Below are 26,509 nucleotides of genomic sequence, written 5' to 3'. Positions count from 1 at the left end.
TTTTTCAGCTGATGTAGATGACATGAAGATATGCTACGTTTTAAGAGAAGGTGATAATGCAACAAGTGACATTTTCTACTTTTCTGTTGAAGATGGTGGTAAGTACTCCTACTCAATTACTTTTTTTTTTCGTGGACATAGTATCTCATGTGTTTTAGTTGACTTTTAGGATGCTCATATAAGCTATACTCCACAGGCTTTTGGACTTTTCCAGGATTGTTAATTACTGTTACTGTGGTTGCAAAACATAGTTTTGAAGGAAGTGATAGCTATATTAGTTGAAAACATAAACAGTATATTGTGGTAAAGTGTGGAATTCCCCACAAAAGGCTCAAATACTTGAACTTCATATGTTTTTTTCTAGTGTACCTCTAGCCCAAGCACCAGACAAAAGGTTACAGCATAACCACTCTTCAATTACCACTCCAGTTATGGTAGTGGCTGCTCCTATTCAGCAGCTGCAGTAGTGGCTGCTCCTGTTCAGAAGCTTTGGTGATATTAAGAGTGATCGGTTACTGATGAATTTCAGTAGTTGAGAATTTCACAGGAGTTAGGAAGAGGGAAATATAGCTATTTAAAAAAAAAAACCTGACACACTTGGTCTTTAGTAAAAAAAAATACAAGAATACCAGGACAAAAGAAACATTAGTACAAATGAGGGGGAAATATGCATGTAAATATGTCTAATAACTTTTTTTTGTTGTGCCTTGGGGGAGAGTGATAAATTATGTGATCTCTTAATGTCCCTTCCAAACCTTTATTCTGTGATTTTATGATTTTCTCCAGGGTTACATTTTAAGGAATGAACCAGTTATTGTCTAGCTTTAGATGTCCCTGTGGCATATCAAATGACTGTTAGGTTATGTTGCTTTAACATATTTTCTCAATAAAAATAAATAAATTGCTCTTTCAAGAAGCAACAATGAGTTTTTAAGAAGAACAATACTTTCAGCTATCCTGTGCTTAGTCCTTATGCTCCCCATCCCCTTGCACTAGGTCACAAGAAGCATCAGCTGTAGACTAACCCATTGCAATAGCAGTTGTGAGCAGGGACTGTTGAACTCCCCTTTCCCTTCCAAGCAAAACTGCCTGGGCAGAGCTGCCTATAGCCTTATGCTCTTTCTTGCTAGCCCATGACCTGGGGGCAGTACGCAAGGGGACATTCTGGGCCAGATTGGTGGTACAGAATATGCTTCCTTCCTACGTACCAGACAACTGTGGAAGAGATGCAACCTCTTGAGGCATAAAGGCAGCTCTCACCATTTGAAGCTACTTTTGGAAATGTTATTGCTGATCTCTGGTCTCCCAGGGACCAAGATAGGAACTACTGATCTAGAACCTCAAGCTTATTTTTCCCACATATTTTAATTAAACCAGGGGTAGATAAAGTCTAAGAGAACAGTGCATGGAAACCCTGCATTGTGCATTATGTTTTCTCTGTAATGCCATAGTTCTGTTATGACAAAAGTCACAAGCTGGTGGTGTCACACAGTCCTCAAACCTGTTTTCTAGAACGAATATATACGGTTGACAAGGCTTTCTATGTGTGACAGTAGCTTTATTACATAAGGTTTTTGGTTCAGAGATCAATGCAAGCAGAAGGTAGTTTGTTCTTAGTCTTTGTCTCTGATTGATGCCAGTTCTTCAGGCAAAGTTGCTCCCTAAGAACTAAACATTGTTAGGAACTTCCAGGGTACTTATTTCACTGCCTTTGTAGACACACATGTAAGTAAAACAAGTCATGTTTAGAGTATGCCTGGACTCTGTGCTATATATTTCTTTTCTACTGGTAAATGAACCAGCAACATATACTGGTACTTGACAGAGCCGCATCAATATTCACTTCATAAAAAATGTAATAATACAGTATTTTTCATGATAATGTGGAGAGTAGTTTTGCTGCCAAGCTGATCATTGGGGGTTTTTTTTAACCTTCAAGTTTTCTGAATTGGGCCATACCTCAGATCTATCATTGCTTTACATGGGCTTTAGTTACGTATAGCAATGTGTTTCCATGTTTGCTTAACCTGTGGAAAAAATGAGTTATATGTTGAAATAGTTTGTAAGAAATGCTTTGCTTAAAATGGTGAGCTTATATTTGGAAGGGATGAAATTGGGACTAAAACACTAAAGTCTGGAATAACAACTAAATCGCACCAACAGGCTAGAATCTGTGGGAGTTTATACATGTGCTCTGGGAGTGGGGTAGGGGGTATTTTAATCTGAGCAGTTCCAAGAGCCAGTCTAATTAAAGCACTCAGAGCATCACATGTATCAGTATCCCTATGCTGAAAAATGGCAGCAAGGGCACTTTAACTAAAGCTTATTGAGCAAGCTTTAGTTAAATGCCTCCACCACCATTTCAGCATGTGGGTGCTGATACACATGACACTGGAGTCTGCAGGAGCATGGTAGTTACCATGCTCCAAGAGACTCAGTTAATCAAGTCTGTTCCGAAGAGCTGTAATCAAAGCGTGTCAGAGCAGCCTCGCTGCACATGTGTAGGCACCCTGTAACTGCATATGAAGAAAAATCAGAAGCTTACTTTTCTAGCCTTCTCAGAGGGACATCAAAGCCAGGGTTGTGTAGCTCAGATAAATTTGAGAGCATGTGATTGGTGGATGGACATTTCTTTGCATTTTAGGTTTGAAGCCAGCTCCTTGGGAGAGAACAAACAGAATATTTAGGAAGTAAAATTCAGCACAGAATACCAAAATAGACACAGAATTACATACTGTATGCTTTAGACTTCTCCTGTCTTGACTTCTGTTTCCCAAATTAGCATTGCCTTTTGAAATTTTTCAGGAATAAATACAATTATGATGGTTGCAATTAGTCAGCTCCTATGGATATAAATTAAGTAATTCACTCTTCCCCTGGGAAGAGATTCTGAGGTGTTTGTTCTAGTTGATTTGTAGCAACTTCTGTAAGTGGTCCCAGTAGTTCAGTGGCAAGGTGTCAGAATGCAACGTGATGAATGGATGAATTCTGGTTCAAATACTCTGCTAATAGTTATATTACATAAGTGCAAAACTGTTCTGAACACATTTTTGGGTGTTTGTATTGCACTAAGGCCCATGCTAGGACAGGCCTTAGTTTGTCTCCTCAGCTCTCTTGTGCCTCCAAGATGCAGTGCCAGTCCTGGAACTCTTTTGGCAATATACAAGATTGTATATTCAGGACTCCATAATTCTGGACTTCATCATTCTCAAGCTATCTAACATACTGTAAGCTACTGTCTGGTGATATATGTTTTTGGTCTGTTGCCTGGCAGAAATATTAAGAGTGTATTTCACTATCTCTTCTGTTGATATTTGATTTGCTTCTAGTCTGAGCAATGACATAAGGTGGAAGGTGTATTTCTTCAGAACCTGTTTAAAAGCGTGTACTGATTCTTCTGCCTGATTATGATGCTTTTACTCGCATTGGACTCCTCAGCTAGTGTCTTTAACTTGAGTGAGGAGGAGGGTCTATACTGCTCTGCCCTGAAGCAGCTCTGGTAAGGAATTTTGATGCAGAATTTCAGTTCCTCCTTTTCACTTTTTGCTCTGGAGGACAGTAAATTATTGCTGCCCTTGAAAGGGTGGAGTTTGTTTCTCTTTCTACACTTGGCCAGCTACTGTGGCTAGTGAGTGGGAGATGCAAGAGAGGAGAAGTGGAACCAAGGCTCTGCCTGTTCTGTTTGCCTTGCCTACTTATATGATCACAGGGGAATACCAGAGAGCGGGGTCTATACTTCACATTAGATGTAAACCCAGGATCTGAGTAGTTCAAGTTTTGAGAAGACATACTTTCCTATGAGTGAAGAAAGACAAAAAGGCAGCTGAGCTCAGTAAACAGGACTTGGTAAACAGTTGGTGAAACCATTCAGTAATCTATTACTAAATATGAATAAGGATGATAGAACATGGTATCAAGCCCAGTATGATTACAAAGAAGTGCTGTAGTACTTTAATTTAAAAGCTGCTTAATTATATTATACTTCTCTAGTTCCTTGAAAATTTAACTAAGGTTTTAAACTCCCAAGAATGGCTTCCCTTCAATGTTGTTTACATGTGTAGGTGTCACACTGAAAGATTTCTTGTGGTATTCTTTGTCAAGAAGCTTGTTTCATAAGAAAGTTATTTAAACATTTATATTGTCTTTTTAAAATTGATATGCTCATCAAATATTATATTCTATTAAAGGCAGAGCACAATTGTACTTACTGAATCTGAAGATTCTTTGTCTTGTAAGGCAGCAATTTACTTTATAAGTTTGGTCTCTTACTCAAATTTCATTATACTTAGGATGGGAAATAACAGTATTTGAGTATCTACAGGTATGTGGTAATAGTATGTGTTGATGGTTATCACTCTTAAGTGTGATAATGGATTCAGTCTTCTGTTTGGGGTTAGGATCTGCTTACACATGCCCTCATGCTTGTGTAAAGACCCATTAACATTAATTGTCACATAAGCCCCATTAGGTGTACAACCTGCTCGATCTTGCTACAGAAACTGGTCGTAGCTTTCTGTGGCTGGCAAGAGAGCCACATTTTTACTTTATTCTTTTTACTTAGTTTCTTTGTACTGCTAAGTTGGAAAAAAGAGAGAAGAATTTTGGAAAATTTTGTCTTCTACTATGTGTGAACATTTAAGAGTAGTTAATTTTGAAGGCTAAAACCATGAAATCCCTTGGCATATTAACAAGAAGTCCATTACCAGAAAATGAGAGAGAATTTACGGGGTTTTTATGGGCAGAGATGGCAGTAGTTGAAAGAAATGGAAATCCAGGGTGATGGAACTGCTGGAATTGTGTATGATAGGGAAAGTCACACAGCGTTCAGAGACTCTTGTAATACAGAGGTATATTTATTAGATTGAGAGCAAAGAGTCAGCCTTAACTGAAAATTTCTGAGCCTGTAATTGGTATAATAAAGTCACTTAATGTAATTTAAACAAGGTATAATAAACATGTGACAAGCTCTAATAAATACAATGACTTTGTACTAGTAAAAAGTCAAGGGAATGCTTTGCATAGTATCTTCTGTGTATGTGTAGAGTTAGCATCTCGAATATTCAAAATGCTACCAATTCTTATGGAATCAAAAAATGAACATGCAAATGATCTAAAGTGGGTATGTCTACACAAGGTGCTTAAAGTGCAGTAGACTGAGCATTAGTGCGATGGACAAAAATCCATGCTTATGCCCTAATATATGTTAGTAATAGTCTACTACTTACTAGTGTCACCACAGAAGTGTGTGCTGGCACCAATGCACAGTAGTGCTGATTAGGGCACATTTAAGTTTAGTACCTTTAATTACTGGTACCAAACTTAATGTGCTGTAATTATGACATATTAATAAACGTGTAGACATGCCCAGTATGTCATACCTATTTCCCTATTTAGAGAATTCCACACAAATTTTGCTTTATCTCTGTTTTGAGACTTTCTTGCCTCTTACATGAGAAATGACCTCGGTGACTACACAGCTAACATTTAAGGACCTTATTTTACCTTCGCTTTATGCCCTATATGCTTCAAGAAAGTGGAGCTAAGTATCTGTTTTGTACACTCTGTGAAAAATTGTTATTTCTCTTTCCACTGGTGCATGTATCAAACAATGTGAAAGCACGGAAGCTGTGGCCAGATCCTGCTGCTGGTATGGAAAACACATGGAGGTGGTGGGAGGATTAATTAATTAACAACATAAAGGTACAGGACAAGTCTCTTATGGACATGGAAAACAATGGTGACAGTTTTGTCCTACCCAAGGTCACCCAGCTACCAGTGGTAGAGCTAGTACTAGAGCTCTTTGCTGCTCCACTGCCTCCAGTAAAAGTCAGAATAGCCTTTTTTTGAACAGTTCTAACATAGAGTTCTCTTCATCTTCCTGTACGTAAAATTATCTTTTCTATTTTGATACTATGGGTATCCTGGAAATATTCAGGGCCAGACCTTCCTTTGGTGTACAGTAAGTGTAGCTATTACAGTCTTTCTCATTTTTGGCTGTAGTCCTCGGCTTGTTTCCTGCTGTGTGCTCTTCAAGCCATTTTATGCCTAGACTACTAAAAACAGGTTTTGAAGTCCTTGTTGGAAGGACATATGTTAAGGGCCTCAGTGTCTGTGTCAGAAAATGTTGATTTATTAAAAGTGAAACTTTGGAAAGTAGAGTGTCAGTTATGATAACTTTCTTGATTTAAAAGGAAAAAAAAGTTCTAGAAATGACAAAAGAGGCCATTTTTGAATTTTTCAGGAAAACTTTGCCTTAGGGTTTAGAGTCACTTTTTATTTTAAAATTTTTTAAAAATTACTAAAATACATACACATCATAAAACGATTGAAAATCAGTATTATGTTTGACCTAATCCTTTTATTTATTTATTTAGTTTATTTTTTGAAGTGTAAACATGCAATAGTTCAACTTTTGCCCAATTCTGGAGGGGAGAAAAGTTTCAAAATCTCAATCACATGGGCAGGAGCACCATTTCACACCCAGCTCTATTGTAAAGAGAAACTCATCCTTCTCATCTTGACTGTCTTCAGTGATGGTGGTATGTTTGTCTGAATCTGTCTCTCATTTAGGATACCACCCAGAAGTACAGCCCCGTGTGCTGCACACATACCAAACCCATAAATGAGGCAGTGAAGGCACCACGGGATCCCGCCCCCCCCACCATGCCACTTTCAAGTTCTTTATCTTCAGCATATTTAAGAATGGTAGCATGGGTGCCCTGATGGTGACTTAACTACTTTATTTTAAAAGTTGGCACCTGAGAAGTGGAAGCAGGCAGAGCATGCTTCTTGGCTTGGAGAGGGCCTTGGAAATGATACAGATGTACTGCATTAGTCCTACTTCCTGTGCTTTCTAGCCACATAAGTTGTAACTCCAGTATGATGTCGTAAGGGTAGAATGATTTCAAGTGAGGAAATGATGACAATTTTTCATGGTTGTATAAGGAATGGAGAGGGTCCTTTAGTGAAGGGAAGAAACAAAAATTTGTGATTCAGGCTGTTTTGAATAAGCTTTCGCAGCATAAACTAAAGCCTTGCAAAGCCAAGGCTCACTAAAAGCGATGATTTACATCATTAGCTAAACCTTATTTAAACTCTTTATTCCAGATCCATAAATAACTTCATACTGCACTGCATTTTGTTGTTTCAACGTAGTTTCATAGTTAGTAGGGTTGGAAGGGACCTGAGCAGATCATCAAGTCCGACCCCCTGCCATGGCAGGAAAGAGTACTGGGGTCAAACGACCCCAGCAAGGTGTTTATCTAGCCTTGTCTTAAAGACCCCCAGGGTAGGAGCCAGCACCACTTCTCTTGGAAGTTGGTTCCAGATCCTAGCCACCCTGACCGTGAAGTAGCGCCTCCTGATATCTAGCTTAAACCTGCCCTCTGCCAGCTTGTGACCGTTATTCCTGGTCACTCCTGGTAGTGCACAGGGGAACAGGGGCTTCCCCAGTGCCTGCTGGTCCCCTCTGACTAGTTTGTAACAGGCAACTAGATCCCCCCTCAGCCTTGTCTTGTGGAAGCTGAACAGGTTCAGGTCCCATAGCCTCTTCTTGTAGGGTCTGCCCTGCTGCCCCCTGATTGTGCAGGTGGCCCTCCTCTGGACCCTCTCCATGTTGTCCACATCCCTCTTGAAGTGCAGCACCCAGAACTGGACACAGTACTCCAGCTGCAGCCTGACCAGTGCCGCACAGAGGGAGAGTATCACCTCCTTGTACCTGCTTGAGATGCATCTGTGGATGCATGACAAGGTGTGGTTGGCTTTCCTGACTGCATCCCCACACTGCTGGCCCATGTTCATCTTGGAATCAGTGATGACTGCAAGATCCCTTTCTGCCCCTGTACTGACGAGAAGGGAGTTCCCCAACCTGTAGATATGGTGCCAGTTGTTCCTCCCCAGGTGCATCACTTTGCACTTGTCGGTGTTGAATCCCATCCTATTCTCATCAGCTCACCCCTGTAACTTGTCTAGGTCCAATTGCAGCCTATTCCTCCCTTCTAGCATGCCCACATCCCCCCACATCTTACTGTCATCAGCAAATTTGAACAGGGTGCTTTTTACCTGCTCGTCCAAGTCACTGATGAAGATATTGAACAGTGTGGGACCGAGGACCGAGTCCTGCGGAACCCCACTGCCCATATCCGTCCAAGTCAAAAATGACCCATCCACCACCACCACTCTCTGGGTGCGGCCCTCCAGCCAGTTGGTGACCCATTTGACTGTGTGGGTGTTGACACCACAGTCCCCCAGTTTCTTAATGAGAATGGGGTGAGAGACAGTGTCGAAGGCCTTCTGAAATTCCAGGAAGACTATGTCCACTGCTACTCCTGCATCTAAGGATTTGGTGATCTGGTCATAGAAGGCCACCAGGTTGGTCTGACAGGACCTGTTGCTAATGAACCTGTTGATTGCCCCTAAGCATAAGCTCCTCTGCTGGCCCCTCATGGATATGCACCAAAATAATTTTCTCAAAAAGCTTGCCCAGGATCGAGGTAAGACTAACTGGCTCATAGTTTCCGAGGTCCTCTTTCCTCCCCTTTTTGAAGATGGGAACCACATTGGCCCTCTTCCAGTCCTCTGGCACCATACCAGAGCACCACGAGTGCTCGTAAAGCCGTGCCAGAGGTCCTGCAATGACCTCAGCTAATTCCCTCAGCACTCTGGGGTGGAGATCATCTGGACCAGCTTATTTAAATACATCCAGTCCCTCCCGAAGTTCCCTGACTAGATCCTCCCTGACCCTTGGCCTAGGTGTGCCTCCCCTGGGGCCTGAGGTGGGCCTAGTGGGGGGGGACGCTGATCTGGTCCCTGATCAAGAAAATGGAGGCAAAGTCGTCATTAAATAGGTTAGCTTTGCTGTCAGGTGTGACGACCAAATTTCCTAGCATGTCTTGCAGGGGCCCTACGTTACCCGGTACCTTCTTTTTGCCCCCTATGTATTTAAAAAAGGACTTCTTGTTGTCCTTGATCCGGGAAGCTAGTCCCAGTTCCATCTCCGCCTTGGCCTTCCTGACTGCCCCCCTGCATCCCCAAGCAACTTCAACATAATCCTCCCTAGTGATGGCTCCTCGCTTCCATTGGGTGTACGCCTCCCTTTTAGCTGGGAGACGCTCCTGGATACTTCTGGTGAGCCATGGGGGCTTTTGCGCCCTCCTGTTCCCTTTGATCTGTGTTGGGATTACCTCCCTTTGGGCTTGGAGGATCGTCTCCTTAAGGAGCAGCCACTCTTCTTGGACACCTGGCTCCCCTCCCCTCCGGGACCTCAGTGCTTCCCCGACTATTCTCCTTAGCTCATTAAAGTCCACCCTCCTGAAATCTAGGGCTGCTGCCTTGCTGCAGGCCTTTGCCACCTTGCACTGGATGATGAATTCCAGCAGGCAATGAACACTGTTGCCCAGGTGGTCAAACACCCACCGCCCCCTCACCAGGTCGTCACCCATGGCCAGCACCAGGTCCAATAATGCTTCTCCCCTGGTGGGGCTGTGCACCTCCTGGTTTAGATGGAGGTCCTGCATTTGGGCTAGGAACCTACATGAGACCTGGTTGACTGCTTTTCCCAGCAGATGTCTGGATAGTTCAGGTCACCCATGATGACCATGTCCTTTGACCTAACTACCTCCCTGAGTTGACTTAAGAATTCCTGGTCTAGCTCTTCTCCTTGGTTGAGTGGTCTGTAGTAGACCCCCCACCATTAAGTCTCTTTCCCCTCGGCTGCCTTGTATTCTGACCCAGAGCACTTCCATGTGCCCCTCCTCTGACTCTGTGCTACCTGGTGAGGATGTGTATTCCTCCTTAATGTAGACCACCACACCCCTGCCTTTCCTCCCTGTTTTGTCCCTCCTGTACAGCCTATAGCCCTTGATATTCACTGCTCAGTCATGCGTTAGGTCCCACCACATTTCTGTGAGCCCCACTATCACTGGGTTGGTGTCAGCTAGCAGGAGGGTAAGTTCCTCCTGCTTGTTTTACTATGAGTGTTTGTGTACAGGCATTTGAGGCCTCCTGTGGATGTGTGCACTGGCCCCCTAAGCGCAGCATTGCCCCGGCCCCTGTTGCTTACTTGTGTATGTGTTCTGCTTGTTGGTTTAGGCTGGGCTGTACTTGTGAGTGCTGTTTGGTTTAGCTTGTATCTGTAATATCTCCTCCCTTGTCTTCCCCTTCCCCCGATGAGCCTAGTTTAAAGCCCACCTTAGGAGATCCACCAGCCTAGTAGAGAACACACGCTTACCTTTAGGGGAAAGGTGGAGCCCATCTCACCTGAGCATGTCTCTTGTCTTGATGTGTGGGTCGTTGTCAAGGAAAACAAAGCCTACCTCAAGACACCATTCCCGAAGCCGCCAGTTGGTCTCTACGATGCACGTCTCATGCCAACTTCTGCATCTGCTCACTGGTAGAACAGAAGAGAATACCACCTGTGCACCTATCTCCTTCAGCACATCCCCCAGAGCGTGGTAGTCCACCATCAGTTGATCAGGGCTTCTCCTGGCCGCATCATTAGTACCCACATGGATTAGGACCTTGGTGTAGTAATTGGTGGGCTGGATCATGGCCTGGATCGTCCCTGTCACGTCATGAATCTTTGCTCTGGGTAGGCAGTAGACCTCGCGTGTTGAGGGGTCCTGGCGACAGATGGGGCCCTCTGTACCTCTCAGGATGGAGTCGCCTATAACGATCACTCAACGCTTTCTCCTTTGGGACTACTTAGCTCCCTCGGCCTGTTCGGAGCGTGGAGAGTGTGGAGTTGCCTCCTCTCCAGTTGCCTCCTCTCCCTCCTTTTCCTCCAGTGTTGCCAGGACTGGAGGAACTGGTACCTTCCCCACCAAGTGGGACGAGGCGAGGGGACAGAGCGCTAGGTACCTGGTAACCTGGGGGTGAGGGAAACGGTTCCGAACTCCAGGTGGTCCCAACCCCCCTTCTGGATGCCACCTCGCCCAGCCCCCCCCCCTCCACGAGGGGGGATTTAACATTTGGTTAAATCTCGACAGTTCTAAGGAAATATCAAAGGTAAGTCTCTAAATTAAGCCTTTAAAACTAACTTCTGGGAAAACTTTATAAACATGTTCCAAATTGTGTTTATGCAAGAACTGATGCCAATTTAAAAAATGCAGATCTACTACTTAGAGCTATCTTCCATTATTAAGCTTATGAAGTATAATTATTTCATCTTATGTCATCTTTTATTTATATAAACATGGAATAAAACATTTTTGGAATTTTACCACCCTGGTATGCTTTGTTCATTGCTGAGGGGGCAATGTTGTGTTCCTGGTTATAATTATAGTGTTAAAACAGGTGTCAGTGCTATTTCTTCAAAGCCACAACACTAGTGTGATTTCTAGTACTTGGTATAATAATAACTTTGGAACAGAAATTTTGGACTCAGAATAGCTGACAGTTCTCAAAGAAGCAATCTACCAAAATAACATTAAGAATGGTTTGTGGCAGCCTAGCTTGACCTCTCACATGACATTTGGAAGTATTAATCTTGGAAACAAGGTTAATTTACTTTTATCTTTAGCATAAAAAACTGAAGCAACATGCGTTGTATCAGGGGTACGTTTGGTCATTTACTAACTAGTGAAATAGGATTCTGGTCAGTTGCCAAGCTCGTTGCTTCTGTTTTGATATGCTCTAGTTTGGTGTCCAAACAATTTTCCGTATGTCACACTCCTCACTGTAAACCTTACCATGGGTTTTAAATAGTAGTTTGACACTACAGTACAAAATATATTGTCTATAAATAAATCGTTAGTTCACTGGAGGTTTTCAGTCATTACTGTATGCCAGTGAAGAGTCATAGCTAAGTGAAAAGCTATGTTTAATAGTCATGAAGAGTAAGGGACGGCCTGCACTTTTTGTCAGTAGATATTACAGATTCAAGTTCCATTTAAATATGTGAAAAGACTCCGAGTGCCTTCTGTGAAATTAATTTGGTTATACTTAGAAGTTCTTAGGACATTTGGGAGAATAGCTGAATTTTCAGTTCTGCTTGTTGTAAAACAAAATGAAGAATTGTTGTTTGTCCTTGCTAAAACAAGTAACAAAAACTATTTTATTTCAGGCGAAGCAAAATATTTTTCTTGATCCAAAATGCAGCATTGTGTTTCCATATTGGTAATTTGGAATCAAAGCAGATGAAATGAAGGGATAGCCTTATGTGTCATTCACAAAACCAGTAAGGAGGAGGTAGCTGTGATGCTTCTGGTTCTTTTAACCAGTAGATTGGGGTTAGTGCACTGGCTTGATTGTGAGATATCCAGGTTTGTTATCTTCTCTTATCTTGTTATACCTCTTTCAGGGTATTCCATCTTCTCAAGAGTGCCCATGCTTTTGGGCATTCAGAGTGGATTCCCCCTTCCCCCCCTTGTTGAAACTGTCTAAAGTACTTATAAAGTACTTGAATGCTCCTTGGATCAGAGTCTGGAACTAGGTATCCCAGTTTCCTAACCACTTAGCTGTAGAGTCTCTCTTTTTCTCTCAGTGAACAGCTTTAATAGGAGAATATTAGGAGTTCTCTACCTAGGATGCCCCTTAGTCTGCTAGGTAGGGAACTCTCCTAGAAGCTGGGAGACTTTGTTTTCAACTGTGCAGGCAGAGTGCCGTTGAACTTGGGTCTCCCATGCCTCAGAGGAATGATCTAACTTTTCTTCATGCTGGTGGTGTGAATCTAGCTTCCCAAGTAGTTTTTTTTTTTTTTTTTTTTAAGCTGGAACAATTCAGTGAATTTGCAAATAGTTCTGGAGTAACTAAATTAAAGCTATTTTTTGGAAAATAAACTGTTCGCGCAAAAACAAATTCACCCACCTCTACCCTGAAAGCCAGATTGTGCTTAATGCATTCCCTTGAAAAGCCCTGTTGATTTGATTGGGACTGCTGTAGTGATTCAAGTGAGGAAGATTTGGGTCGTGTAGCTCTCTGCCCTATAAGGGCATCTATACATGTGCTCCAGGGTGGAGGGGGAGGCCCTTTTAATTAGAGTGGCTCTGAGAACATCTCTAATTAAAGTGTTTGCAGCGTCATGTGTATTCAGTGCCCTGCACTTCAAAATGGTGGTGGGGGTGCTTTAACTAAAGCTCATTTGAGCTCATTTGACACATTTGTGCATTAAAGCTAATGTGTAGACATGCCTGAGAGATCTTAATTGTTTTTTCAGTGTATTTTAAAAATCCCTACTGGCGTTAAACAATTCAAATTCATGCTTCTTAAATTACACTGGTTTATCTCCTGCTGTTGCAATACAACCTCATTGTGGCATCTTAACACCATATTAACAAACATGTTCATGGAAGATTTTATTGTCTCTTTAAAAATCTTAAATCAAAAGCTTATTTGTATTGTGTTACATAACTGACTGATGTGATGAATTTATATCTGCCCAATCAGTTCTGTGTGCTGGCAGGCCTGGGGAATGTGTAGTAGCTGAAAACCTATATAATCTAGTAATGGCAGATTAGTACTGCTTCTGTAAAATATCTGCTGCCTGACTGAGGAACAGACTTGAAATCTGCAGGTAGTCTTGCTTCTGTAGGTTCAGATGATCAGGCAAATGATATAGACTTCAAGAGGAGTGTCTATATCTAGATGTTTACCCTTAGTCTTTGCTCTCGTAGTGTCACCTGGGCAACACAAAGGAAGGACAGATTCTTCCATAGAGTTTGTGTGACAATATGAGTGGATCAAATAGGAGAAAGATTCCCTTGCCCCCCACAGAATTAAAACATAATACAGTATGTTGGTGGGACTGCACTGCAATTGAACTGTTTCATAGTTTACATGGAGGCATGCGCTCTGGCCTGTTCCATCAAAGCCATAGGGAGCCAATTTAGGAAGGTTTGTTAGTGTGAGCTCTCTTACATGTGGAAATTCTATCCCGAATCAAAGCCTGAAGCAGTAGTACTACTTGCATGCTTAGCTTTAAGCATCTGCTAAAGTAACTGCTGGATCATGCAAGAGGCTGAGTTTACTGGCCTCATCACTCCCTCCTGTATCCTCTGGAGAAAGGAAGAGCTTAGTTGCATCATATAAACACGTAATATATTTGGATACAACTCAAGTTTGCATAATAGTGGTAAAGCAGTACTTTTTCCAGTCAGTCATGAAGAATGTTGAAAAGAGGAAGTAGACAACAATAAATAAGGAAGAGTAACAACAAAATGAAAATCACTATTAGGGTAAATCAGGGTCGTTAGTTTATCTTATTTTATTTTTTTGTTTAGCTTTCACTCCAGTGGGAATTTAACCAGGCATATTGTACCTTGGTTTCTCTGGAAATCTCTTCAGTTAATCTTTGTTTCACAGAATGCTCTGAACTCTCTTACAGAGTTTTAGGGTTAAGTAATAGGAAGAATTCCATTTTAAAAGTTCATCCAAGGAGGTTCTTTGAAAAAATGCATTTTTTGTATTTTCTTCTTACTTCAATAGTCTCTCAGCTTCTTTTAAGGTAAACTCATTAGTAACATATTAATTCATTTGATGTGATGCAACATTTCCCTGAATGTTTGCCAGAATACAAATTCCAGTGACTTGTAAGTGCTGGCATACTGCTTTGGTCACTGCAGCATAATACATATTTTATTCATTTCCTCTCGGGTGGTATGAATGAGCTTTATGGTTTTGGGTATAAAACATTAATTAAAGCAGGAGTTGTAAAAGTAGGTGTAATAATGACAGCTTTTCCAGTGAGTTGTTGATGAAGACTTTGCTGTGAAGAGAGCAAGGGTCTGATCCTGCATCATTGAAGACAACAAGACTTTGCCAGTGACTTCAGTGAGATGAAGGTTGGGTCATAATGGAATGCAGTTACCAGTGACAAGATTTGGAGCATGTTTCTATTTATTGTCCTCAGCACTAACATACCCTGAAAGCTTCTAAAGTTTGGGGCCCAAAACTTCCGGTGTTTTTTGCTCCAGTAAAAGACGGGGACGTAGAAAGAGGAGGTGAGGAGGTGTACCCCTCTTTTTAGACCAAGGTGCAAGAGCAGGAGCTCAGGACTTTAAGCCCCTGAAGTAGGTAAGAATCCCCCCCATCATCTTCCTCTTTGTGCTCAGTGGCATGTACCCTCCCCAGCCTGCCTCTCTCACCCACCACTGCTGCTGTCTCTGGGGCAGTGGGTGGGTACTTCTTCCAGGCTTGATCCCTCTGGGGCTTTCCCACCAGCCCAAGAGCAGGTGCAGGGAGAGGGAACCTGTCTACTGCTTCTGTCCCTGGCTGAGCCCAGCTCCCTACACAGTCATGCTAACTCTTTCTCTGCCCCAAAAATATGCAATGTGGAATGCGGAAAGTAGAAGAGTTTCACCAGAAAGGATTGGGAGAGCCTTACTTCTAAAATTACCTGCGTCTTGAAAGTTAGAGTATAGATCAAGGGTGGGCAAAATACAGGCTGCAGAGTCAGATCCGGCCCACCATGTAATTCTCTCTGGCCTTGCTAAGCCTGGGCATGGGTAGCCTGGGCCGTGGTTCATGTGGCCAATCCCACCACCCCCAGACACGGAGTTGCCACTTGGCCCAGAGTGCTGCCCACCCTATACTTGTGCATGGCTCTTGGGCAAACAGGGGGGTTGTCTCAGCTCTGCCCACCCATCCTGCTCCTAGATGTAGCTTCCTGCCTGCCTGTGGCCCCATCCCATCCACCTCACCAAGCACAACCTGCCTATGGTAGTCCTGGGCCAGTTTGCTTGGAAATCCTGCCTGCTGTGGGTGCAAGGCGGATGGGCCCAGGGCTGGACAGAATTGATTGGCATCCCCCAGCTGCCCCCTCCACCTGTCTCTTGCCACACTGGGCACTGTAAACAGCTCTGACAAGGGGAATGAGGCTGGGTCAGCACCACCTCCACCCCCCCCCGTAGCGCCCCCCCCCACTGCTCTGGCCTTCAACAGCTCATCAACACTCCTTAAGCAGTCCTTAATTGCCCACCTCTGATATAGATTATTGTTCTGGCAGAGAGAAAATAAAGCTAAACCTTGTGTGAGTGCTCTTAGCAAAGGACTTTGGAGCAAAAGAGGACACCTTATTTCTGGAGGCAGTGTCAAAAAGAGATACCCCAAGCTCTCTGAATGTGCCAGCTCACATATTGAAGCAGGCTCATGGGAGGTATAAACTATCAGGACTGCATTGGTTTCAGTGGAGGTAGGACAGTTTGCAGCACCAGACCTGCTCCATTTGTTTAAGTATAATCCTTTGATTAAGGGGAACTGAGTAACAAACCATGATTGAAAAGTACTCTTATATTTTTAATTTTTTTTCAGAAAATATTTACAGAGTTCCTCTTCTCATTGCTCTCCTATAAAATATACTTTTGTTACATTTTTGTAAAAAATGTCAGCATTTGCCCTTCCCTAATACCAACTGTATAATCTCTTAAAAGTGGAGCCAGAATGGAAGAGAACATGACATTTGGCAGTCTAAATGATTTCAAGATTGTTTTCTATTTAAAAAAAAAAAAAGTCTTGAGATTTTAATTTTCGCATGTCAGTAGACTACTTTTTCTACCTGGAGAGAAATTCCTGTCTCATATCTCCATCAGACTTGATTATTCTAATAATCCTCTCCTCAACTCTTTAGTGTGTTTCATTAGTAAATGTAAGACCAGGTGATTCATTCATATTTTTATTGTATATGATAGTAACTCATGCAATTATTTTTGAGACATGTATACACTTTCAACAAATACCCTAGTAAAATAGTCCAAGTTTATTTACATGTTCAGTGTGGGTAAAATTATTTTCCAAGATAAATTTATGATCAACAAGTACTTGCCATCAATTTAGAATGGTTTGGGGGAAGTATTTCGTGGTGTCTGGCTTTTCTCCTTACAGAACCCCCCCACTAAGTCCTCTAAAACATCCCACACATCAGCTGCTTAAATGTATTTTACTAATCTCACTTTTCAAGCAGCCAAGAGAATTAAGTTTTTGTGCAATGACTCTTTGCTACTTTCAAAATACTTACAATGGAAAGAGCAAAAGAGGGTCACAACAAAGGGTATAACTTAAACATTTACACATTAAGTTATTTAAACTATTTATAGTAAAGTTATAGCAACTGCAAAGCAAAGTCAGCAATAAGAGAAGGCAGTTTTACAATATTAGTTTGTGAATTGCCTGTTGTTAAAGGGGAAGTGTCAAAGTGAAAACGCAGTATTGTATCATATAATATCACATCATCGGTTTTTAAATAGAAGTCATCAATGATAGAAATGGTGGTCTAAGGTGTTCTATAAAAATTCCTTGTCTTCCCTCAGTTATGAGACTATAGTTCAGTGGTGTTCAACCTTTTTCCCTGGCAGGCTGAATGGGTAGTGCCATAAGCTAAATGCTTTCTGCTCTATCGTAGGACTCATACAGACATTCAGCTTCTGGGACAGTCACTGATGTCCCAGGAGAAACCATGAGTATACAGATGTTCAGGTTTTTTATCCCAGGATAAAAATGGCCACTATAGAATAAAAATAACTTAGGAGCAACCATGGTTAAATCATTCCTGGGAGACCTGTTTTTCTTGGGAGAGCAAATGTCTGTACATGCCATGGCTTCTCTCAGAAGAGAACATGGTCCTCCAGCTTCTCTCCCTCCCCCACCCCTCAGGGAGACAGTGCATCACTTGCAGGAATTTACTGGTCCAGAACGCTCCCTCTTCACAATCCCCACATTGTGCTGCAGGAAAAGACAGGCTGACCATGGGCAGTCTGGGTCAGCCAGTCACGGCTGCCTTGTGCATTGCTGTGATCTGTTGCTAGGCAGACTAAGAAAGCCAGCAGACCATGCTGAGAAACGTGAAGACCCCCAGCTGTTTAGTGCAAGCTCTCTACTTTTCAGGGTTTGGCACTTGAATGTCTGTACATGCAGCTCTGGGTAAGTTTTATCTACAAGAAAACACTTGGGAGAATTCTCCCAGGTTGTTTGAATGTGTGTGCAGAGCCATCGTGTGCTCATTCTAGAACAATCTGGTTCAATTACTACAGATTTGAATTCATATAAATGCGAGTAGGATTCAGTCATAAATCTTGACAATTTTTGTGGTTCTTTACAAATTGATTCCCCTGTGTTTTCCTGACTAACCAGTGTGGTGTACTGTTGCATCAAAGCATTTTGATTCTGTTTTGGACAGGGTGCTTTAGAAGCTTAGGGATCTTCTCAGGCCATGCAACCCACATGATTAGCATGATTAAACCATACCAGTTTCTGTAGTCAACAGGGGTGCCTGTATATGAGTGCAGAGGCTGCTCCAATGTGCTCTAACTACAGTGTGTCCAAGCAGATTAATCAAGTCTGCTGGAGTGTGGCAATTACTATTCTCCAGCAGCCTCCCATGTCTTGTGTATTAACATCCCTGCACTTCAAAATGGTGGTGGGCTTTATTTAGTTCAAGCTCCCCTGCCACCATTTTGAAGCATGGGGATGCTGATACATGAGATGCTGTGGTGCTTTAATTAGAGCAGCTCTTGGAGCCACTCAAAGTCCTCCCCCTCCCCCAACCTGGAGCATGTGTAAAAGTGCCCCAATTTATGAGGGAATAGTATAGAATGTCTGACTACCTGTGACTTCCCAAATACCCTTCCTTATTAACTAAGTACTTTTTTACAACTCGTTTGATTGGGAGTAGCTTTAACAGAAGCCCAGAGCAGTACTAATTAAGGCTACTCCTGGAGCCATAATAAGGTGTCATAACTACACTGTCTTTATACCTCAAAAGAAAGAATGTGATTTCATCCTCATTATACCCCTTGCTACTGTATGGACACTGCCAGCCATGGTGCCGCTTAACACGAAATGTGATAGTATGGGCATCTTTCTGCTGTAACTGGAGAGCAAGACTATTAATTCCTTTCATACAGCCTAGCAATTTTTTGTAGACAGTAACTTCACACAGTTGCTGAATTTAAACCAATAACCTAAAAACCAAAGGGTTTGTAGCCCACTACTAGTCACGTGAGCCATTTAATTCTTCATCTTTTATACAGCTAGTATGCTTTCAAAAAGGTAATATTTTTTCTGCACACTTTTTTTACTTTTTTTTGTGTTAAACTGAGGTTGCTTCAGTAGGTACGTGGTTCACACGGAATCCTTGAACTCTGAATTCTTGACATGCCTGAACTAGTGTTGTTCTTGAAGAAAAGCAAGTATTTCTCTTTCACGGCTCAGCTTTGCATAAACAATTCATTCCCCTAGCTTTCGCTTATAGATATTGTTCATCCAGTCAGCCAGCTAGATAGGAGACAGCTCTCTGAGTTTGGCAACAGTTTTCAAAAATACTAGGTGAATTGATCCCGTGCATTGAGGATTTGAAGTTTCAGTACACATTTTCTGATGGGGAAAAATGGGGTAGGGTAAATACTTTGTAGAATAATGCTTAGCTTTCACTATATATAATATTTGAAACTAAAGTACTTGGGTTCAGCCCACTTCTTTACAGTAAAAATTGATAAGAAGCCATGAAGGAACTGTTGAAGGCCCCTGGCGAAGCAGAGGGCCCTTGAGGCACTGCATGGAATGAGCCTTGGACTATCGGTATCCCACATAGTGGGTGGCAGGCTACCCCTCCCCCTTTTGGCCACTTAGAACTTTAACAGCTTTTTGCTAGCGTGGGTGAGCATATCAATGAAAGTCTGGTGGCACAGTCTTTAGCATGTGGCAGTAACCAGAGTTTAAACTCTTGAGTGACAAAGGGTATGTACTATGGGTGCTAGCTTGTGCTAAAGCTCCTGCCACCATGTCTTAACCAGCTTGGGCAGCAGCACCAGTAAAGTCAGAGCAGTTAACTGACATTCTAAAACCACACCTTCACTCTATCATGTAGACATACTCTGTGTTCATAAATTCAATTTTTCCGATTTTAGCATGGCTTGGAGCTTATTTCCACAAAATAACAACTTTAATTAGAATTTGTAAGCAAAATTAAAGGCCATGGTGAAAATAAGCAGACATGTATATGGATCTTGCCCTCCCTTCAATTTAATTGTAAGAAAAAATATTTGGTTGAATAACTGAATGAGTTTTGACTTTTGTAATTGACTAAGAATATAACATCAGGTTATTAGAGAGGACTCATTTATTACAATCATCTGAGCAGGCTATTTTAAAAACTTTACTGTCTAAGCTCCCAAGGCCTGGAATAGACTATCCCCAGAGGTGGCACAAGCACCTACTCTGGACAGTTTTAAGAAACATTTGGATGCTAAGGGATCCCCCCTCTTAGCTCCCCAAAAAACACTGAGGTGCTGGCCGCCCCTTCTGCACATGTGCACAGTTTAAAAAGGGCCCGGCACTGCCATAAGCCTCATTAGAGTCCTGGCTGCAGTGCAAGACACGCGGGTGTAACCCCGCTGCACCCGTGTGAACCTAGGGACCCCAGCAGCAACCCCAGGACTCCTGACAAGCCCCGGCCTGCCTGCAGGTAAGCAGGAACCTGTGAAGGAAGGGACCTAGTCAGCTGGGAGCAGGCTAAGTGGGTCGAGGAGGGTCACCCCCCCACCCCCCCACTCCTACTATGCCCAGCCCCGCAGGGAGCCGTGCGACCAGGCTGTGCAAACAGGCGCTCTCCTAGGCCCGGCGCACAAGTTAGCACAGGAGTTCACACAGGAGGGTGCATGGGAGGGCCAGAGGCCCTGTTTGTGAACCCCCCCCCCCCAAGGGTAGACAGTCCCAGCCACAGTCAGCCCACCAGCAGCATGACAGATGGCTCCCCCTCCCCTCCCCCGGCACCTCAGAGACCACCACCGAGACGGAGTCCATGGTTCTGAGCTTCACACAGACAGAGCTCCTGGCTCTCAGCTGTGGGGGCTGCCTGTCGCTTTTTTAGGTTCTGTGGCCCAGGAGCATAGCCACCTCCCCTTGTGGGGTCTGCTCCCTACTGGGTTCTCTGGTGCGCCAGCTGGAGGAGCTCCAGACTGCAGTCCACAGACTGTGTGCCATCAGGGACTGTAAGCAGGAGATAGACTCCTACTGCCAGGCCCTTCTTCCCTGGGAGGCGGAGGGTAGACTATGTTCTCCTTCCAGGACAAGGGAGGACTCGGGGACCTCCCTTACTGTCCAGCCCAGGGCTTAGACCAAGGTGGTGGAGGTCCCCAAGGCCCACCGCACCAAGGCCCCTGCCCTGCTGGAGCTTTGCAACAGGTATGAACCTCTTGCAGCCCCAGCAAAGCCTGCTGAGTTGCCAGCTCCCGTAGGCAACATAGACGATACTGTAGCCAGCAGCCCTGCTCTCCCCAAGACCAAACACAAAGTGTTTGTTGTGGGAGACTCCATCCTGAGGGGGACTGAGAGGGTAAACTGCTGTTCTGACCCCTTAGCCCAGGAAGTTTGCTGCTTCCTGAGAGCCAGAATCCGAGACATTGCGGAGAAGATCCCTAAACTTCTCCAGCCCACTGACCACTATCCCATGCTCCTTATCAATGTGGGCACCAATGGCACAGCTCAGAGCGCTCCCAGCAGGGTCATGAGGTGTTATAGGGATTTGGGTGTGGGGCTTAAGGGGTTGGAGGTGCAGGTGGTGTTTTCTTCGATCTTCCCTGTCTTGGGCTATGGGCTGAGGAGGGAGAGGAGGTTCCAGGTAATCAACTGAAGACTGCTGGTGTCATTGGGAAAGCTTCGGCTTCTGTGACCACAGTCCACTCTTTGGAGAGAGGCAGCGAGCTGCTGGGAAGGGACGGCCTCCACCTCTCTCTGTTGGGGAGGAGGCTCTTCTCAGCAAGACTGGCTGACCTGCTCCACTGGGCTTTAAACTAAGCCTGCCAGGGGATGGGGGGACTACTGCCACTGCTGGCCCGCTGAGCAACTCTTGCAAAGCCAGCAGGCCAAGGCATTTAAGGGATCCCACTCCAGCCCCAGCCCTGGAACAAAATATAGGCAGGGTAAGGGCCACTTGCGTGCCTGTACACAAATGCCAGGAGCTTGGGGAATAAACAGGAGGAACTTGTTCTCCTGCTAAATGCAAATAACTATGTTGTCATTGGGATAACAGAGACCTAGTGGGACTCCACCCATGACTGGGCCACAGGTATAAACGGTTATACCCTGTACAGGAGGGACTGAATGGACAAAAGAGGCAGGGGCATAGCTCTCTATGTCAAGGAAAGTTATGTGTGCCTGCAGGCCGACATTGGCACCCATGGTGGACAACTTGAGACCCTCTAGGTTAAAATCTGTGGGGAACACAGCACAGGGGATACTATGGTGGAGGACTACTACAGACCCCCTAACCAGGGTCAAGACCTTGACCAGGAGTTCACCAGGGAATTGACTGAGGTTGCACACTCCTGGTGTATGGTTGTCACTTTAACTACCCAGACATCTCATGGGAGGAGTGCTCAGCCAAATCTGAGGGTTGCAAAGCTTTCTCTCATGTGTAGATGACCTCTATCTGACGCAGGAAGTCTACAAGCCAACAAGATGTAAAGCACTGCTTGACTTTGTACTGGCAACCGGAGACGACCTAATCAGTGACCTAATGATCGAAGGGAAGCTGGGTGACAGTGACCATGAGCTGATCACCTTTACCATCTGCCGTAAACCTGGCAAGTCAGTCAGTAATATAGAAAGTAAGTTCTGGAAAGCTGAGTTTGACAAGCTAAGGAGGCTTGTCAGAGAGGCTCTAAAAGGCCACAATCCAAAGGAGAAGGGAGTTCAGGATAAGTGGTTGCCCCTCAAGGGAGCAATCCTGGATGCGCAAGCAAAGTCCATCCTATCTTGGAGGAAAGGCAGCCAAAGGGCACAGCAGCCCCCTTGGCTCTCCAGGAAACTGGCAGACCTCCTGTGTCTTAAAAGGAAGACATACAAAGGATGGAGGACTGGAACCACCACCAAGGAGGAATACCCTGCTCTGGTCCAGACCTGCAGAGAACAAACCAGGAAAGCCAAGGCTGCAATGGAACTCCAACTAGCTACAAGTATCAAGGACAATAAAAAGTCCTTTTTTAGATATGTGGGGAGCCGGAGGAAAAGCAAGGGCAACATTGGACCCCTGCTAAACCAGATGGGGCAACTGACAACCAATGCCCAGGAAAAAGCAAACTTGCTAAATGGGTACTTTGCATCAGTTTTTCACCAGTCCTGTGGGACGGCCCTGCCCACTATGGGTCAGGGAGGCCCAGGTGAGGGACATTCCTTGCCCTCCATCAAAGCTGACCTCATGAAGGAACACCTTGTCAGGCTAGATGCCTTCAAGCTAGGCGGCCCTTAAGGGGTACTCCCAAGGGTACTCAGGGAGCTGGCAAGAATCATAGCTCAGCCCCTGGCATGGATTTTTGAGAGCTCTTGGCACTTTGGTGAAAAGCCTGAAGATTGGAAGAGAGACAATGTCGTGCCTATTTTCAAGAAAGGGAGGAAAGTAGATACGGCAAACTACAGGCTCATCAACCTCACCCCTGTCCTGGGGAAGTTCTTGGAAAAGATTATCAAAGAGGTCATCCTTACCAGACTAGCTGAAGGCAATATCCTGAGGGATACCCAGTATGGGTTTGTTGTGGGTAAGTCTTGCTTGACCAATCTCATTTCCTTTTACGACCAGGTGACTTATCACTTGGCCAAGGGGGAAGAGATCGACATTGTATAGCTTGACCTTAAAAAAGCCTTCGATCTGGTATCCCATGGTCACTTGTTGGCTAAACTGGCTAACTGTGGCCTCAACCTTACCATGATCTGCTAGCTGGGGAATTGGTTCCACGATCGGACCCAGAGGGTGGTGGTCAACGGGAGACAATCATCTTGGTGCGTGGTCACCAGTGGGGTCCCTCAAGGCTCTGTCCTAGGACCTATACTATTTAACATCTTCATCAATGATCTGGACATTGGTGTGAGAAGCAGACTGGCCAAGTTTGCCAATGATACCAAACTCTGGAGTAAAGCATCTACACCTGAGGACAGGAGGGTGATCCAGGAAGATCTTGACAGGCTCATGAAATGGGCGGGTGAGAACCTGATGGTGTTCAACACCAAGAAATGGAAGGTTCTCCACCTTGGGAGGGAAAACCTGCACCATGCTTATAGGCTTGGTAGTGCTATGCTGGTTAGCACTACAGATGAAAGGGACTTGGGGGTCATGACTGACCACAAGATGAATGTGAGCCTTCAGTGTGGTGCTGCAGCAAGTAAAGTGAGCAAAATGCTGGCTTGCATCCATAGATGCTTCTCAAGCAAATCCCGGGATGTCATTCTCCCCTTGTACTCGGCCTTGGTGAGGCCGCAGCTGGAGTACTGTGTCCAGTTTTGGGCTCCACAATTCAAAAAGGATGTGGAGAAGCTTGAGAGAGTCCAGAGAAGAGCCACACGCATGATTAGAGGTCAGGAAAACAGACCTTATGATGAGAGGCTGAGAGCCATGGGACTCTTCAGCCTGGAAGAGCGCTGGCTCAGGGGTGATTTGATGGCCACCTATAAGTTTATCAGGGGTGTTCATCAGGATCTGGGGGAACGTCTGTTCACCAGAGCGCCCCAAGGGATGACAAGATTGTACAGTCACAAACTCTACCATGACCGATTCAGGCTGGACATAAGAACTTCTTCACTGTCTGAGCCCCCAAGGTTTGGAATAGATTGCTGCTGGAGGCGGTTCAAGCACCCACTTTGAACGCCTTCAAGATACATTTGGATTCTTATCTTGCTGGGATCTTATGACCCCAGCTGACTTCCTGCCCCTGGGGCAGGGGGCGGGACTCTGATCCTCTGGGGTCCCTTCCAGCCTAAATGTCTATGAAATCTTGCTGGGATCGTTTGATCCTAGCTGACTTCCTGCCCCTTGGGCAGGGGACTGGATTCAATGATCTTACAAGGTCCTTTCTGGCCCCTAATGTCTATGAAATCTATGAAATATTTCATGGTAGTACACTAAAAATGTTATAATAGGGTAAAATGCTTTTTACAGTGAAAGCTTTGTTATCTGACACCCATGGGGAACGGAGGGTGCTGGATGACAAAATATGCTGTATAACTGAGCAGCCTGAACAGGCATCTTTGCCTGTTTGGGCTGCCGCCTGTCCCGCCACATCTGGGGTGTCACCACCGCATTGCTGCCCCTCTCATGGGCCCCAAGGGCCACGATTGACAGGGAGGGGGGACCCGCGCAGATTACTGTGCCCCGGGCTGTGGGGCTTGGCAGTGCAATCTGCTTTTCCCTGGGCCGTGGGGGCTCCGCAAAACCGGAAGTGCCATGGTAGACATGTCCGGTTTCACTTTTCCCTTACAAGCCGGCATTCCAGTTAACAGAGCCTGCCAGCTTGTAAGGTGTCAGGTAACTCGGCTTTTACTGTATTTATCTTCCTTGTCTGATTGCTCATTACAAATGGTTTGAGCCCTCTAAATAGAAGTATTTAGAAATATCAGTTCAAGTCGGCATGCCTTTTCACCAGGTATGATAAATATACCTATGGTAATTTCTGTACCAAATGTTTATGTAAGGAGAAATCCATGTTGTTAACACTGTACTTGGTAAAATAATCTTTGTTACTTTTTGTCACATTTGTTAGGATCCTAGCTTGCAAAATCAGTTGTGGCTTTTTACCCTGGAGTATTAATAACCTCGCCCAACAAGGTCTTAGGGATTTTTTTTTTAGTGCATCAATAACCTTGTGAAGTGTTAACTTTGTAATACTGTAGTCTAAGCCTATATATAAATGTCCTTGTCTAATGCTAGTTTGCACTGTCTGTCTTAATATCTCAGTAATTTCTGCAGTGAGTCTGAGAATCTCATAGTTTAACCCTTTGTTTATTTAATAGTCTTGAAATCACTGATTAAGGAGCTAACCCAAAAAGATGCTTGGTTTCCTTTGTGAATTAATGGCTCATATCTCTTGCACATCAGAAGACTTTTATGTAGCAAAGAGATTTGCTATATTAGGACCATGCACCTTGAGGGCTAGATAATTAATTTGAATTGGCACTTGTCCAACTCACAGTACAATCATGTTAATTGCAAACACAATTAGCACAGTTGCCTGGTTATACTCTTTGAAGTTTTTAATGTTACTCTTAAGTTTCTCAGTCTAAATCAAAATTTAAATCAAAGTGTAAAAATGATATAAAAGGCAATATGTATCACATTACAAGGAAATACAGTTTAAGTGAAGTAATTAATTATGCATTTCAGGAATGGGATACTGTTCTATCAAAATAGGAAACAATTATATTAATTTAAAAATCAATGAATTAAAAATTAATTAAAAAGTGGTTTATCATATGTCTATCACAAATCTTATGCAAGGGGGAAAGAGGAAGAAAAAGAAGCAGGAGGAGGAAGGGACAGAAGAAGAAAAGAAAGGTGTTCAAGGAGTAATTAACCGCTAAAATTTGTTTAGAATTTAGTTTCCAAAATATTCTGAAAAAAAGCATTCAAAGTAGTTGCAGCTGTAAAACAAAATTCTTTGTAAACTTTCAAAGGTACTTTTAAGAAAAGATACGGATTCAAACTCTGCACTAATTGTGTGCACTGCACAGTCCATCCACTAACTGATAGAAATTAGGGGAAGAAAAAATTTCCCTAGTAGATTTATAATATTAAAATTCTCTGGTGTACCTTCTG

General features: G+C 43.8%; 1 protein-coding gene across 1 annotated transcript in view; it reads left to right on the top strand.

The window, feature by feature from the left end:
- Positions 1 to 26,509, top strand: part of FREM2 (FRAS1 related extracellular matrix 2) — a 210,771-nt gene that overhangs the window by 10,439 nt on the left and 173,823 nt on the right. The window contains exon 2 of the mRNA XM_090027088.1: positions 9 to 98. Within this exon, the coding sequence (XP_089883214.1) occupies positions 9 to 98 (90 nt within the window). The remainder of the gene's footprint in view (positions 1 to 8; positions 99 to 26,509) is intronic.

Source organism: Crocodylus siamensis, chromosome 1 (assembly GCF_052110815.1).
Source record: "Crocodylus siamensis isolate JL-2025a chromosome 1, ASM5211081v1, whole genome shotgun sequence".
Taxonomy (NCBI): Eukaryota; Metazoa; Chordata; order Crocodylia; family Crocodylidae; genus Crocodylus; species Crocodylus siamensis.
This window is presented reverse-complemented; position numbering and strand designations above follow the sequence as displayed.